The sequence below is a fragment of the Sus scrofa genome, chromosome 6 (assembly GCF_054392235.1).
Source record: "Sus scrofa isolate SSC_HxYL_T2T_F1_AM1 chromosome 6, Sscrofa_HxYL_maternal_Yorkshire_Landrace_v2.0, whole genome shotgun sequence".
Taxonomy (NCBI): Eukaryota; Metazoa; Chordata; class Mammalia; order Artiodactyla; family Suidae; genus Sus; species Sus scrofa.
Window position 1 is genome coordinate 23,368,157 of NC_139388.1, and position 18,244 is coordinate 23,386,400.

At 35.3% G+C, this 18,244-nt stretch overlaps 1 protein-coding gene across 7 annotated transcripts in view; it reads left to right on the forward strand.

The window, feature by feature from the left end:
• LOC146402252 (uncharacterized) overlaps positions 1-18,244 on the forward strand; it is a 1,625,488-nt gene that overhangs the window by 1,551,595 nt on the left and 55,649 nt on the right. For 6 of the 7 annotated variants that reach the window (XR_014805638.1, XR_014805639.1, XM_084959869.1 and 3 more), the window contains one exon: positions 16,167-16,206. Coding sequence is in view for 4 of the 7 variants with exons in the window: in XM_084959869.1 (XP_084815995.1) it covers positions 16,167-16,206 (40 nt within the window). In the remaining 3 variants the exon portion in view is untranslated. Of the gene's footprint in view, positions 1-14,594; positions 14,680-16,166; positions 16,207-18,244 lie in introns of all 7 variants that reach the window. The other variant, XR_014805648.1, reaches the window with a different exon arrangement.

The following is an 18,244-nucleotide window of genomic DNA, read 5'->3' on the forward strand; positions in this document are numbered from 1 at the left end:
GGTGTGCATGTATCTTTTTGCATTATTGTGTTCCTTTTTGTGGGGGGGGGATTGGTGGGTCATATGGGAGTTATATTTTCAGATTTGTGAGAAATCTCCATACTGTTTTCCGTAGCAGCTGCACTGACTTACATTCCTACCAGAATTGTTTGAGGGTTCCCTTTTCCCCACATTCTCATCAACATGTTATTTATGGTCTTTTTTGGTGATAGTCATTCTGACAGGAGTTAGGTGAAACCTCATTGTGGTTTTAATTTGCATTTCTCTGAAGATTAACAATTTTGAGCATCTTTTCCTTTGAAATCAGAGATGTTTAACTTGAGTGTGGTAGTCAAGCATCTAAACAGATACTGTATTATGTCACTTTGCTACACCGAAGACAGAGAATATTAAAATTCAGTCTGAAAATTGTTGAGATATTTGAAACCATTTGTCATCAGTAGCGGGGTCAGTAAAAGTTTCAATATATCATATTTGAAGTTGTCTTTGAATATATGCTTGATCTGTGCATCATTTAGGTCACAGCATTGAACAAAATGGGAGGGCTGAGTAACTACTCTTACTAGTTATATGACCTTAAGCTGAGTAACTACTCTTACTAGTTATATGACCTTAAGACCTCTTTGGACTGCAGCACCCTCATCTTTAAAAAATGAAGAGACCAGACAAAATTATGTCTAATTCCTTTACAGCTCTGACCTTCTGTTTCTAGAAAACTATACCCTTTATATTCTCAAAGGGACAAAGACCTAAAAAAATAATAATAAAAGTAAATGTGTATAAATATCCTGATAGATTTTGCTAACCTTGCACTCCATGAACAGCTTCTCTATTGCATTGTCTGAAATAGCATCATGCATTTTTCCCCTCAGCCCTTGTTGACACATGCTAATTAGAAGAAAAATGCCTTTCTAAGTGAAGAGGCCCTCTTCATCTTCCATTTCACCAGATGACTCCTGTGCTCAAAGAACCATTTCATGGCATTTTTTAATATGCTACTCTTTTAACCTATTGACCTTGTCTTGGGCACTTTATTTTCTGTCTTCAGCTTCAATATTCATTAGTAACACTGTGACAAAAAAAGAGTATGTATGGCATTAGGAAACTGAGCCTTACTCAAGCTAAGAAAATGATGCTAGTGCTTGCACACTGCAATGTAGCATTGATGTTTCCATACAAAAAGCTGGTTTCAAATGATCATGAAAATATGTGGAGACTTTTCATATGAACAGCGCTTTTATTTATTTATTTATTTATCTTTTGTCTTTTTGCCATTTCTTGGGCTGCTCCTGCAGCATATGGAGGTTCCCAGGCTAGGGGTTGAATCGGAGCTGTAGCCAGTGGCCTACACCAGAGCCACAGCAACGCGGGATCTGAGCCGCGTCTACAACCTACACCACAGCTCACGGCAACGCCAGATCCTTAACCCACTGAGCAAGGCCAGGAATCGAACCCGCAACTTCATTGTTCCTAGTCGGATTCGTTAACCACTGAGCCATGACGGGAACTCCATGAACAGTACTCTTAAAGATATACACATTTCTTAAAGTAATAATAAAGGCACAATTTACTTCCCCATCCCAAATTAAAACTTATGTGTCAAATATATTATTTGGAGCTGGTATGGAGCATGACATACTTAATGTTCTGACCATTGTATTGTATGCATGGATAATATATAGCTCATACAACTTTCATAAACCCTCTCTGCTGATTCTCTTCTAATATCTCTCCAAAGACATTTGTGGTATCATTCTTCATTTATTTTGCATGCTGCTTTCACCCATTGTGGATAAACATGAATAAAAAATTCTAGAGGTATGAACAGTTATCTTTGCTGATGCTTGGTGAGGTTTTAATAAAATATACATGACATCAGCATCTGGGCATGTATCTATGAGTCTAATAGCAGTGAAGAAATCCAGAGATAATTATGATCTTTTATGATGATGGAGAAATTAGCACCTCTGTGATATGCAATATAAAGTAGTGTGAACAGAGTATCCTACTTGTCCTTGAAACATTTGATATGAATGCAAACAACTAACACACACAGGATTCTAATTTTGAAGAACCTGCTCAGGTATGTTCAGAGGTGCAAAAAGTGGAAAGAAAAGGCCTTGTATAATTTACAAGAAAATCCTCAAGTTAGTTAATAAATGGTACCTAGACATCTCCCACCTGAAACCAAAGCTCTCAGAAGAGAGAATGTCTGGACCTCCTGGGTTAAAAAAAGGGATTCCTTTTTCCCCCACTTCACTGGTATTCCTCAGTTCTGCAAAACTCTTCAGGTACCATGAATTAAGTTTTCTCTAGATTATTTATGTATACTCCTTAGATTCCTTGAGTTTATAAAACTAAATGAAATATGTGCTTACAATTTTTGGCTTAAGAAGAACACAGCCCATTTCCACAACAGTCATTTCCAGTTTGGACTAATGTGAAGACGTTCGAATCATTACAGCAAGGGCATGATTATACCGCTTAGCAGACCAGGAACAATTGAAACTCTTGGTACTGGGAAAAGAGATCATGGAATCCTCAAATGCTCTGCAGTGTTAACTGTGGTTACTTTTGTGTGCTCAGTGATTTATTTTTTACATTTCTGTATGTGACACATTTTAGTGTAATATTCTATTAGCAATTTGCCAAAATGGTAAAGTTCATTGAAAACAAGCTAATAAAATTAATGGCAGCTCTATATGATAAGTATACATTTAATTGCTCAAATTAAAAAACTCTAAGTATATGCCATGCTATTTATTTACCTATATAACATGAAAATATTTAGTATATATAATATATATAAGAAATTGTGGAAAGGGTCGTGTATAAATAAACTCAAATCTGTACGGTATTTCTGTAAGAAAAGCATCATTATTTCTGTATTACAGATGAAGAAGCAGATCTGAAGACTTCATGTATCTTGTAAGCAACAGTATAACTAGATGTATTGAAATTTGTATCAGATCATTTTTAACATTCTTTCTTCTATTGGAAGAAACCCTAAACCATGCTCTAAAGTGTTTTCTTCAAAGAATAGCTTTAGACCATAGCATAGCCAGAAATATTAGGGTTTTTTTTTTTTTTCAGGCAAAGGATTCTAAAGTTTGGTCAGAATATAATTTTTTTTTTCTATTTCTTAACCACTTTTACACTGAGATGTGTTAGTGTGGATCCATCATATGATTGTGGGAGATGGCATATAATGGGACAATCCCAGTCGTCTGGCTTACTACCTAATGACAGATGATTTTTTTTTTAATCAATGCATCCATTTTATTAGATCAGTTCTGCCTCTTATAACCTTGACATTTCACCCCTAGATCTACTATATGGAATCACATAAATGTCTCATATGGGAAAAATACTTTGCTTTATTGTGTGTATTTAAATGTTCTAACCATGACCCTCACCAGCTTAGATGCTCTCAGGATATTTAACCTGAAGATAAACAGACACAATTATTTTATTGATTCCTCATTCATTATAGCTTCCATATCCTCACCCTCTTGTTAGTTGTCAGGGTTAGGCATTAGTTAGGCTCTGTAGTTGAACCAACTGGCATGAAATCTCTGCTCTGCTCTTACAGCTCTGTGACTTTAAAAAATCAGCTTAGCTCTGTGTACTTCCTTTGCTTCATTGTCAAAGAGAGATAAAACTTGGCAACCTACTTTATATAGTTATTAATACATTGAAATTAACTAATTCACCTTGTATGTAGTTAGTGTTCAGTATGTTAACATGTTGTTATTGTTTTTAATAGCCCCAACAAAGTTTTTTTCAGTTGTCAAAAACCAACACATAGCATGCAAGCTTTGAAGTGTGGCACCTCTTCTCATCTTAAGATGTTCTGCTTGTTCTTGAGTACAATCTTAATCATCAGGGAAGACTATATTTTCTGGGAACAAAAGGCAAGAATTGGCTTTGGACTCTTATGTCCACAGACCCTGTATTACACACATTGAGAGCATTCTACACACTGTGTTGCAGTTTCCTTTTTTTTTTTCTTTTTTAATTGTAATTAATTGTTATTTCCCCAATACATTTTTTTTCCTACTATGCAGCATGGTGACCCAGTTACACATACATATATACGTTCTTTTTTTGCGCATTATCATGCTCCATAAGTGACTAGACATAGTTCCCAGTGCTACACAGCAGGATCTCAATCCTCTTTGCCTCATCCTCTTGAGAGTTGGAATTGTATTTTCCTCCCATTCCCAGCACCAGGGATATAATAAACCCATGAAAAATACTGGGTAAGTATAACACCACTTTTATAGCTTATCAAGTTTGGTATAATTAGAAGAAGAAAGTCAAAGATGGTCACCTTCTTTGATTTTTCACCCTATTCTTCTCTTAATGCAACCTAACATTTTAATTTCAATCAAATAACACTAGCAGCAACGGAAACACCTACTTCTATGTGTGTCGATAGTCAGGACATGATCAAAGCTTATAAAACAAAAATTTACACACTATCAGAATCAGTCTTATCATCTGGAATCCTAGTCGTTGAACAAAAATAATCCAATATTTTTGTTGTTCATATCTGTGATGACCAAAAAAATGTTAAATTGTTAGCAATTATAACTTCTATCTGGGGTATTGTTCACTTGTTCAGAAGAGAAGTTAAAGAAATGAATCAAAGAACAAATGGGAGATTGGAGAAGTCTGGACACCTATAAGCCCCTATCTGTCTTTAAAATTTAAGCCTATGCTATCAAATATTGAGCAATATAAATGGCTCTAATTAAGATTTTTTTCTAGACATTTGAAAGGGATGATTATTAGTGAAGATGTAGACCTTGATAAATTGGGTCATTACCATCACACTAAAACATGTTCTGTAGTAACTCATATATTAAAAAAAAAAAAAAAATCCCTTGACTCAGTGTCCCTCCCACTACCACTCCAATACTCTGTGACTCTTCAGAGACAGATGACTCAAAAAATGCCTAAACCTATACGTTTCCATTCTTCATCCCCATTACCTACTCAATACAGTCCCACTAGTATTGTGGCTTCCACTATGTCATTGACTACATCACCAAAGATTTACATCTAGATATATCTAGTGGTAATTATCACCTGCACCTCACTTGACCCAGTCAATTACCTCTTCTTTATGAAGCGCTTTCCTCTTTGGCTTCTCCATCTCCTGATTTTCCTCCTACTTCTCTGGCTACAGATTCTCCAGTTCTTTTGCTGGCTCCTTCTACCTTACTTCTCATGATTAAGCGGTGAAATAAATCAGGGATCAGTCTTTGTGCCTTTTCCCTAAATAAATTTTCAGTTAAAACTCTTCTCATCCAAATCTATTACTGTGAATAGGAACCATTTGTTGGCAATATTTGAATATATACCCCTACCCCTTTAGCCTCTCACATCACCTGCAGACTAACTTGTCAGTTAGCTCTTCTGCATCTCCACTTGGATATCTCATTGACATCACACACTTAGGAGTGGCAGACAACTCTTGATAACCTGTTCTCCAAAACTGATCATCTCCCAGGGTTCTTAATAAATGACACCGATATTCACACAGATTTTTAGGTCAAAATGTGTATCACTCTAATTTTCAATTTTTCACACCCCTCATATCCAAGGCATTAGCAGTTTGATTGCTTTTACTTTCAAAATATATCCTTTATTGACTTTTCAAAAAACTGTAGTTAATTCAAATGTTTTGTTAGTTTCTGGTGTATGGTCAAGTGATCCAGTTTATACACACACAAGCACACATATATGTAGATACACATATACACTTTCACATTCTTTCCATTATAGTTTATTATAAGACACTGGATATAGTTCCCTGGGCTATATAGTAGGCCCTTATTGTTTATTTATGTACTTCCTATTTTTTAAGGGCTGCACCCATGGCATATGGAGGTTCCCAGATTGGGGGGTCAAATCAGAGCTATAGCTGGCAGGCTACACCACAACCACAGCAGTGTCAAATCCAAGCCGCATCTGCAACCTACACCACAGCTCACAGCAATGCCAGATCCTTAATCCACTGAGCGAGAATAGGGATCAAATCCACAACCTCATGGTTCCTAGTTGGATTCTATTTATTTTTGTATATAGTAGCTTGTATCTGCTAATCCAAAACTCCTAATTTACCCTCACCCATTTCCCCTTTGGTGACCGTTAAGTCTCTATGTCTGTGAGTCTGTTTCTATTTTGTAAATACATTCATTTGCATTGTATTTTAGATTCCACTTATAAATGATATCATATGATATTTATCTTTCTCCAGCTTACTTCTCTTGGTATGATAATCTTCAAGTCCATCCATGTTGCTGCAAATGGCATTATTTCAGTCTTTTTTTGGCTGAGCAGTATTCCATTGTACAGATATATCACATCTTCTATTTCTGTCACTCTGTCGATGGATATCTAGGTTGCTTCTATGTCTTGGCTATTGTAAATAGTGCTGCAATGAATATTGGGGTGCATGTATCTTTTCAAATTATTGTTTTCTCCACATCTATGCTCAAGGGTAGGATTGCTGGCTCATATAGTAACTCTATTTCAAGGTTTTTTAGGAAGCACCATATTGTTTTTCATAGTGGTTTTACCAGGTTACATTCCCACCAACAGTATAGGAGTTTTTTGGGGGTTTTTTGGTTATTCTCTCCATACCCTTCCCAGCATTTATTATTTGTAGACTTTTTGGTGATGGTCATTCTGATTGGTGTGAGGTGATATCTCATTGTATTTTTGATTTGCATTTCTCTAATAATTTGCAATGTAGTCTCTTTTTGTGTGCTTTTTGTCCATCTGTATGTCTTCTTTGGAGAAATGTCTATTTATGTCTTCTGCTCATTTTTTGATCAGACTGTGTTTTTGTTAGCTTTATGAGCCCTTTGTATATTTTGGAAATTAATCCCTTGTTGGGTGCCTCTTTTGCAAATATTTTCTCCAATTCTGTAGGTTGTATTTTTGTTTTGATATGGTTAGTTTTGCTTTGTAAAAGGTTTTAAGTTTGATATGGTCCCATTTGTTTATTTTTGCTTTTCTTTTTATTGCCTTGGGAGACTGACCTAAGAAAACATCACTGTGATTTATGTCAGAGAATGTTCTTTGTTCTTGTCTAGTAGTTTCATGGTGTCATGTCTTACATTTTAAGTCTTTAAGCCATTTTGAGTTTACTTTTTTTTTTTGTATGGTATGTGCCAGCAGTCTAACTCACATTGATTTACATGTGGTTGTCCAGTTTTCCCAACACAACTTATTGAAGAGATTGTTTTTTCTCCATTGAATATTCTTGTCTACTTTGTCAAAGATTAATTTCTGGGCTATTCTCTTCCATTGATCCATATGTCTATTTTTATGCCAACATCACACTGTCTTGATTACTGTAGCTTTGTAGTATTGTCTGAAGTTTGGGAGGGTTATGCCTCCAGATTTGTACTTTTTTCTTGGGATTTCTTCGGCAATTCTGGGTATCTTCTGGTCCCATATAAATTTTTGAGTTATTCGTACTAGTTTTATGGGAAATGTCAAGGATGGTTTGATAGGGTTTGCATTAAATCTGTAGATTACTTTGGGTAGTATGGCCATTTTAACAATATTAATTATTCCAATCCAAGAGCATGGATTTCTATTTCTTTGAAGACTCAATTTCCTTTTAAATGTTTCATAGTTCTCATCATATAAATCTTCCACCTCCTTAGTCAGATTTATTCCTAACAATTTTATATTTTCTGTATGTGATTTTCAAAGGGATTTAACTTCCCTTTCCTTATATTTCATTGTTAATGGAGAGAAATACAACAGATTTCCGTATGTTAATCTTTTATCCTGCTACCTTGCTGAATTGGTTAATCAGTTCTAGTTTTTATATGGTGTCTTTAGCTTTTTCTAGATTTAGTATCATGTCATCTGCACATGACAATTTTACCTCTTCTCTTCTAATTTGGATAACTTTCTTTTTTTTTTTTTTTTTTTTTTTGTCTTTTTGCTATTTCTTTGGGCCACTCCCACGGCATATGGAGGTTCCCAGGCTGGGGGTCGAATCAGAGCTGTAGCCGAAGCCTACGCCAGAGCCACAGCAATGCAGGATCCGAGCCACGTCTGCAACCTACACCACAGCTCACGGCAACGCCCAATCGTTAACCCACTGAGCAAGGGCAGGGACCGAACCTGCAACCTCATGGTTCCTAGTCAGATTCATTAACCACTGTGCCATGATGGGAACTCCTCATTTCTTTTTCTTGTTTGATTGCTATGGAGAGGACTTCCAACACTCTGCTGACCAGAGGTGGTACAAGTAGTCATCCTTGTCTTGTTCTAGATTTTAGCAGGAAGGCTTTCAGCTTTTCACCATTAAGCAATATGTTGGCTTTTGATTTGTCAAAAAAATAGCTTTTATTATGTTGAGGTATGATGTTCCCTCTATACACACTTTTGTAAGAGTTTTTATCATGAATGGATGCTGAATTTTATTACATGCTTCTTCTGTATCTATTGAGATGATCATGTAGTTTCAAAACATATCTTAAATAAGACCCCTGCATAACATACATGCAATTATCAACAAGCCCTTTCTCTGTCTTCTAGACCATCATCATTTCTCCTAACTGCTCTCTTCTACTTTTTCCTTTGCTCTGTTTTGTTGTGTTTTGTTTTTTTCCCTATACAATACTCACACTGGTCTTTTTTTTTTTTTTCTAATCAGATATAAGATCAAGAAATGTTGCTTCCAAAGTTACTCAAAAGAATTTCTAAAACATTCCTCACACATAACTCACTGTCCCTAAAAGGACTTATAGGTATTTATCTTACTTATTTATGGATTTATCACTAACCAGATTCCTTATTCACACCTCTCTAGCATTCTTGCCATTCATTGGATAAGATTATTGGGCTTCTTGCCTAGAATGACTTTCATTGGGTATTTACCAATATGTTTCCTTTTCTTCATTTATGAAACTACTGCCATCTCTTGGTGAGGCCATCCCTGGACAAACTGCTTAGAGTCCACTTTACCAATGCACTGTAGTTCTATATATGCTGCTTCATTTTCCTTCATAGTCCTTTGACAAAAAATAGTCCTTACAGCCTGATGATTTCTGATTTATATCTCACCAGGTAGACAGTAAGTACCATAAAAAGGAATGCTTGCTTATCTGGCATGATCACTGTTGTAGCATCAATCCATAAAAAAAGTTTAATACTTGTTGTGTGAATTGATCCATGTTAGATTGAGCACTTCTTAATGTACAAGCTGATAATTAATTTCAGTCAGAGATGCTGATAACTCTCTGCACCTAAAGTTTTAAAAATGCAATAAGAGTTCTTTTATTCTAAACGTTGAGTCTTATTTGCTTTTCATCATGTTTGAGCAATTTTAGCAGGTCAGGGACATGTTCTTTTCCCCTTCACACACTGAAAAATGCCTACTAACAATACCTTCTCTCTGTGGGGTTGCTTTTAAAAACCGCCTTCTCATCTTGACAGCAAGAGAGCAACTTCCAGGCTGAGTTATCTGAATAAGAGGAATGACTAATTTCAATGTCTTCCAGAGAAGAAATCTCAAATATTTTATACATTTTTCTATTAAACACATAAAAAGAGAGTTTTGTAATTGGCCCTCAGGTACATTAGACATTCAATTGAGCAGAATATCAATATCATCTTTTTACATATTCCAACTAATTGAAACAGCATCATTTATATTTATGCATGCTTGCATGCTTATGTACTTAGTAAGATCTCCTGAAACTATTACATCCAGAACTAGTTATCCCTGGTAAGAACTCTACTACTATAAATATTTCTAGGAATTTAAAAAAGAAATATAGGTATATCCATGCATTAAAAAATTATTTATAGTCACATTTTATTGTATTAACTTAATAGCAAAATATTCTCTAGATTTAAAGCTCAAACTCTAACTGCCACCCAATTATAAACACTGCTATTACTTAAGCCAGAAAAATGTTTAATATTAGATATTAACTTGGTATAAAATAAGGTACTTTAAGTGATGAAAAAGCCCATCTTTGGAAAGGAAATGTTTTGCAGATTAATAAAATTATGTGAGAGGCACTTTAGTCTCCTCAGAAGTATATTAAAAGGGAAATCCATATTATTAACTGATTTAGAAACAGCTAAAATGGAACTTCTTAAATAGTAATTGCTGTTTTAAAATACTTAAAGGACTCTAAGTATGTAAGGTAAGAGCAGATGATTTCTTGTATGGACAATGCTCCCTGCTATAGGGTTAGTGACAAGAAGTCCCATTCACTGTTTCCACAGTCATGTGGACATCATTTTCAGAGAACACCTGACCCAGATGGTGTCCCAGCCTGCTGCCTTTCAAACTGGTGTTTGCCTATTACTGCAGAGTAGGTGGTGGTGTGCCAGGCAGGATAGGCAATAACACAGTAACTATGGATGCATTTTCCTCAAGCATAAATTTTACTAACAGATTTTAGAGAAAACTAATGTTTTTTATATTTAAACTAACATGGCTTTATTATGAGTAGAATATAAAATTTACATGAATTTTTCAAATACATCCAGAGACTTAAAAGAAGTTCCACTCTTCTAGTGAGTTGAGTGCCTCTGGAGATCCTCCCTCTCTCCTTTTTTTGCTATTAGAATAATTCAGCAGGAAAGTTTGTAAAACACTGCATCACTCTTTGATATTCTACATTAAATAAAAATGAATTTCTGTCAAGATGGCAGCTACACATATTCTTTGGAAGCTTGCTTATTCCTCTTTCCTCAAGGCCAAATTTCCTTTCCACCCCAAATTTTGATTTGTTGGAATTTGGTACTCAGGGAAGTCATTCCCTTTTCTTTCTCTGCCTCTTCTTTCCTTCTTTACTCTCTGTTTGTCTTTCTTCCTTCCTCTTTCTTTTCCTTCTCCTATTCTCCCACTCTTTCTTTTTCCATCCTTTGAATACTTATTAGTCATATCATATCTCCGGCACTGTTAGCCCAGAATTTGTAAAGATGGAAGATTAGCTTTACATAACCATTGAATTCTTAAGCCTTAGGATAGAATAATCTTTGTGTTTCTGATCATAATTATGTCACTAGTGCCTCTTACGAGGTCTAGCACATACAGGATGCTTAATATTTATGAATAAGCAAATAAAGGGATGCCTGTTGAATATAAAGTAATGACCAATAAGGAAGTTATTAGAACATTTGCATTTACTTGATCCTATATTATGAAATCTGAACTCATTGATAAATGAGGAAAAAAGAACTGGGGTTGGGACTTAAGAACACACTGCTGCTTCTTAGAAAATATATACAGCACTGAATCTTTATTTTGCTTTTGAATGAAGTCTGGTAAGAATAAAAGAAAGAACATCCCATCAAGAAAAAATGCACAAAGACATGCAGGAAACAGCCTGATGTGTTCAATAAATGATTCAACTTTATTTGAATATGGCTTATTGTGCAAAGGAGATAGGTGTATGAGAGTTAAGTAAAAGTTGGCTGGTAGAAAAAAATGGAAAATGTCTTGACAATCAGAACAAAATGACATTGCGTAGTTTTTGCATCTTCCTGTGGCATCTCTTATCCTCTATGCTTATTTTATTCTCATATTTTCATAGGGTTGTAGCTAACACAATTACCCTGTTCACATCCTTGTATGTTCAATGATGGCCTAATGGGATTATGAGTAAAATTTCATAGGGACCATGCAGATTACATTAATATGTGGGGAAACTTGAAATAATTTTTAAAGAGCACAGTAGATGGTTTTAGTGCTCCTTCACCTTAGAAGGACTCAACTCCTTTCAGTTGTTTCCATACAGGTGGACAGGTAGAAAGTTATGGGTGATATTTTTATGTGATGTCCTTGTCTCTGATAATTGTCTTTATTTTAAAGTTTATTTTGTCCAATATGGGTATCGCTACTCCAGCTTTCTTTCAATTTCCATTTGCCTGAAATATCTTTTTCTGTTCTCTTTCAGTCTGTAGGTATCTCTAGAACTGAAGTGGGTCTCTTATAGACAGTGTATATATATATATATATATATATATATATATATATATATATATATGCCTTGTTTTTTGTATGCATTCAGCAAAACCTTGTCTTTTGGTTAGCACATTTAATTCATTTATTGATAAGTATGTTCTTATTGCAGTTTTGTTCATTGTTTTGGATCTTTTTTCTTCTCGTCCCTTGTGGTTTGATGACTATCTTTACTGTTGCATTTGGATTGTTTTTTCTTATTTGTGTGTGTATCTATTGTAGATTTTTGGTTCGTGAATGCCATGAGGTTTGATACAGAACTCTCTATATATACAAGACTGTTTTAAGTTACAGGTCTATTACTTTCAAGTATGTTTCTAATATCCTTCATTTGTACTCTCCTCAAGATTGCTTGTATTCATAGCATATTTGGGTGTGGATAATTACTTTTACTACCATTTTGCCTTTACCAGTGAGCCTTTTCATTAGTAATTTTGTTTCTCATTGTGGCCTTTTCTTTTCCTCTTAGAGAAGTTACTTTAGCATGTGTTGTAAAGCTGGTTTCATGGTGCTACATGCTCTTAGCTTTTACTTGACTGTAAAGCTTTTGATTTCTCCATCAACTCTGAATGAGAGCCTTGCTGGTTAGAGTATTCTTGGTTATAGGTTTCTTTCATCATATTACATATATCATGCCACTCCCTCTGGCCTGCAGAGTTTCTGCTGAAAAGCAGCTAATTACCTTTTTGGGGTTACCCTGTATGCTATTGGTAACTTTTTCCTAACTGCTTTCAGTATTTTCCCTTTGGATTTCCTGTTGTGGCTCAGCAGAAACAAATCTGACTAGTATCCATGAGAATGCAGGTTCGATCCCTGGCCTCGCTCAGTGGGTTAAGGATCCGACATTGCTACGAACTGTGGTGGTAGTCTGGTGGCTACAGCTCTGATTCGATCTCTAGCCTGGGAACCTCGATTTGCCACAGGTACAGCCCTAAAAGACAAAAAATTTTTTTCTCTGTAAGTTTGGTCAGTTTGATTAATATGTGTCTCAAGGTGTTCCTCCTTGGGTTATTCTACATGGTTCTCATTGTGCTTCCTGGACTTGAGTGATTTCTTTCCCATGTTAAAGTTTTCAGTTATTATTTCTTTAAATATTTTCTATGGCCCTTTCTCTTTTCCTCCTGGCACCCCTATAGTGCAAATGTTGGTGTGTTTAATATTGTCCCAGGGGTCTCTTAGTCCTCCTTTCTTTTCATTCTTCTTTCTTTATTCTGTTCCATGTCAGTGATTTTTGCCATTCTGTGTTCCACCTCACTTATTTGTTCTTCTGCTTCTTGTATTTGGTTATTGACTCCTTCTAGTGAATTTTTCATTTTGGTTATCATGTTGATCTTTGTTCATTCTTTAAATCTTACATTTCTTTGTCAAACATTTCTTGTAATTTCTCTGTCTTTGCTTCCAGTTTTGTTTTGTTTTGTTTTTTTCCTGAGATCTTGGATCATTCTTACTATCATTACTCTAAAGTCTGTTTCATGTAGGTTGCTTATCTCCACTTCACCTAGCTGTTTCTCTGGAGTTTTGTCTTGTTCCTAAATCTGAAGCACATTCTGCTGCCTTTTCATTTTGTCTAGCTCTCTGCATTTGTGGTCTCCTTTATGCAGGCTGCAGGGTTGTAACCTCTTTTCTTTCTGGTGTCTGCCCCCTTGTGAGTGAAGATGATACAGGGGTTTGTACAGGTTTCCTGATAGGAGGGACTGGTATCTGCCCATCAGTAGGTGGAGCTGATTTTTGTCTCTCTGGTGGCTGGGGCTTTGTCTCTGGGTGTGATTAGAGGCAGCTGTGTGCCTAGGAGGAATTTAGGCAGCCTGTTTGATGGTGGGTGGGGCTGTGTTCCCACTCTGTTTGTTGTTTGGCCTTGGGCTTCTCAGTCCTGATGGGTGGTGCCAAATTTATCCAAAATGGCTGCCTCCATGGAAGTTCATGCTGAAATTTCTTGGGACCTCTGCTTCCAGTTTCCTGCCCCCATAGTGAGCCACTGCCTCCAAGAGTAGAGCTCCTGTGCTTAAGCCCCACGGGCCTTCAATGCCAGATGCTCCAGGGGCTCCTGTTCCCAGTGCCATTTCAGGTTCTTATGCTAAATCACATCTGCAAAGTGCTTTTGCAATGAAAAGTAACAGTAATAGATTCCTGAAAATAGAATTCCAACATCTTGAGGGGTGAAGTGGGGAATTAGTCTATCACACATATCTATGAGTTTGCATTATGTTTTTATTATTGGACTTATCAATACTAAGAGCCAGGGAAAACAAGCAACAACAAAATTACTGTCAGATATATGGTGTTTTTAAAGCCAATGTTTTATTCATCTCTAATGTATCAATCATTTCAACTTTTTTGCTTCCTCCAGAAAGTACAACTTTGATTAAAGTTGAAGAATCCTTAAAATGGAAAAATATGTATTATACTCAACAGGTTGATTGAGAAATTTTATTGCTCTGACTCCTTCAGAAACAAAGTTTATGTATTCATTTATAAATGTCTACTATCTTTGCTACTTTGTATTACTGTAATTAATGCATTTAAAAAATCTATTTCAAAATTAATCATCCAAGCCTCCTTCTGGTTTCCCCACTAGGATGTGAATTATTTTTCCCTTCTCTACCTTCTTCTCTTTTGCTCTAAGCTGTGGATACTTAACAGGTTTTTGCATAGACAACATGGTGAGTATTTTAAAGAGAAAATAATCTATGGATGAGGTTGAATATTCTCTATTCACCTCTCTGAAGATTTGTTTGGGGAGATGTTTTGCTGACTTGTCAAATTCGTCATTTAATTCACTGCTTAATTTTTTTTTTGCACATATTATCAACGTCAAGTGCTGGTGCCAAATAACATGCTTAAATTTTGTTTAGAAACTTAGATGCCTTTCTCCAGATTACATTAAAAATATTACATTGCTATGTTAAAAAGAAAGTTTAACATTTTTTGCTCACTTTTTAAATTCTCTGCATTTTTTTTTCCTTGTTGAGGGAATGGGAGAATAAGAAGTGTCAAAGAGCATCAAACTCTTAAACACAATCTACTTCATAGAATTGTATATTTTCTCTCAATAAGCTCTGTAAAAATATGCACTAAATTTCTATACTTTTTAAAAATTTTGTCTTAATTTCAAAGGATTCCAAAATAGATGTACTTCATACGTCTGTCTTCCTCAGCTGACTCTAAGGTCCTGGCATATAGATGCCATGGCTTATTGATCTTTTTATCCCCTAGCAGATAGTATCATTCTTGGAATATATACGTTCTCAGTAAATATTTCTCTCTAAACTGACAAAGATTCAAAGAAAGAAGGAGATTTGGATTAATCTGACACTCCCCCCCCCCCCCAACTCACGACCATAAATCATTTTTGTTTTCCATTTTCATGAAACTTTTCTGATACCTTCCTGTGGCAACAAGGGACAAAGAAATAGTTTATTGGCAGGTAAAGATGGTATCTGGTTTTTGAAGTCTAAACTAGAACGTGAATGCTTATTAGAATTATGGGCACATACATGTTTTGGGAAGCAAAGATACATGAGAATAATATGTCATTCTGTGATATCAATAAGTCACTTAAAAGAAACTTTCAGGAATATCTGCTTGCAACTCTCAGATACTTTCCAGTCCTTCACAACATCCCAACCATGTATCTGCCTGTACATCCCAACTGATGTTTGGCAAACTTGCCATTAAATTCCAGGGAATGAATAGTTATCCCAGCAGTTTCCCTTTTTTTTTTTTTTTTTGTGCAATAAGAGAAATGTTGTATATCTTTGCTTTCCAGTATGTAGTAAGTAATGACTAGTCCCATGTGGCTATTGATTACTTGAAAGGTAGCTAAGTGTGAGCAAGGAATTAAATTTTTGAAATTTATTGCATTAAAATTAAGGTTTTTAAATAAGCAGTAAAATATGGCAAATGTCTACGATATTCATCAGTGAAATGGAAAATTCTTGATGAAATATAAAGCATGTGATCATCAGGGCAGGTTACAGTAATAATCTATTCATTGTAACACCCTGTAACTGAAAGTGACATCCTGAGGATGTCAATTCTGCAAGCCCTAATATAGTTAAAAAATTTTTTTGAATGATGAATTATCTTAACTAAATTTTTGGTCTGTGTGCTCTTTGCTTTAATAAGTTTATTTTTCATTTGTATACAGGAGATGGAACTCTACCTGAATCCCTCACAGGGCCCTTATGGTGAGAACATTTACATTTTAAACATTGTTAAGCACCTGCTAATTGCTAGATATGTGGAAACAAGCTGTTGGGTTTTAAAATAAACTAGGATCTCTGGTCTAAAGCTCATAGTCCAGCTTTAATACTGCCTGTGAATATTGGTTTAATATTTATAAGATGCTATGGGAAGTAAAGTGTTATTATTTTTCCATTATTTAGCTACTATAATAATTCCTGTATATAAAAGGTCAGATTTCCAATAACATGCAATATTGGAAAGGCATCAAATCATAAAAGACCACGTTGAGAAAAGCTGAATGTTCTAAGCCCACAGGTATCTCTAAGGGAATGGTATTGGATAGATGACTAGAAAGCAAGGAACCTTCTCATTGATTGAAAGCAATAATAAGAATTAATATCTAATCAGTGCTTTAAAGTTTATGAAGTACGGTCATATCATAATATGTAGACCTGTATTTAAGGCATGACATCTAAACTCTGATATTGTGGAAAACAAGAAAAGGTAGAGAAAGAAGAAAAGCAATTTGAAAAAAACTCAGTGTAGGGAAGAGGTCAGACCATGAGCAAGGAAGAAATGAATGAATGACAGATGCCAAATAAAGGTATCTTTGTTCTTTTCACATGACAAACATCATATCTCAACCAGGTGAGACCATGTTCTTTTATCAGTCACCAAATGCATCCTTGAAACAAGTCTGAAGATTTAAAGATGTGAACATTAGTGAGATTGTGGTTACTATGCCTACTTTAATAGGTCTGAATGCATCTCTTAACAACAAAAAAACAGATTTATTATTGTGTTCTTTTTTTTCAAGCACTTATTCTCTGCTCACAAATGTTTAATACTTTTAAATAGAATAGCTCCTTTCTTACAGCCTTTTGAATTAATAGCTATTATCATCTCTGTCTTACAAATAAGTATATTGGGTCACTAACAGGTTAAATAACCTATTAAAGGCTAAGAGACTATTAAATGATGTTAAATGCACTTCATTATAGATGATGTGTACAACATTTTAAAAATGTATTGTCATTAAAAGCAACAAATAACTAAACAGCTTTTCCAAGTTTAAAGTAAGTTTTATTGGACTATTCAGAGTTCTAGTATATTTTTTAAACCACTTGGTACTCAATTATTTGATGAAAAATAAATGGCTTTTTCTGTATTGAAATTTCAGGTAAGTATAAGATGTGAGCTCTGCTTTTTGATGAGCTTCTAAAAAATCTCTGCCTTTTTCCACTGATGCCTCCAAATTGAATATATCCCATCAATCTGACTGATACCCCCGTCTTCAAATTGAAATACTGTTTTTTAACTGCTAACTTTGAAGAGATTGCCAATATTCTTGTCTTCTCCTTGAAATTGTTACTTTGGGATCTCTTATCTATTTATTACTACCTATAGTTCTGCTTCCACAAAACGTGCCTCAGAAAGTAGACACTCTTACCTTAATCTCCCATCGCTGAGACCAACTGATGATGTACAGGACCTTATAAACTTTCAGGGATCAGCAAGCATTTTCTGCAAAAAGCCAGCTGGTTTTAGGCTTTGCATTATGGTATCCATCTCAACTATGTGACTTTACAGTGAATGTAGCTGTGGACAATACATAAAATTTTATTGTAATATAGCTATGGCATTTGTTTATGTATGAAGCTGGCTCCTTAGATTTGGCATTTAGGCTGTAATTTGCTGACCCCTGAATCCAACTGAAGCATAGAGAGCGCTCACCTTCACCTACAGTAAAAGTAACTGAAATTGGGTTCTATGCCTCTGATCTTTTTTTTTCCCCCCTGGCTAGGCATCTGAGGTATCTGAAAATGCACTCATGCAATGATCTTGAGACCAGTGAGGTGTAGACAACCATGTTTAATGGAAGTCTATAAAGATGGGACTCATTTAAGGAGCAGAACGGGAGATGATGACATTCACTTCCCCTCATGCTCAATTTGTTCCTTTTTTAAACTCTTTGAAGGGTCTTGCAATTTTATTTAAGTAATTGGTGGATTTCTTCATACAATTCAGCTTATTGGCCTT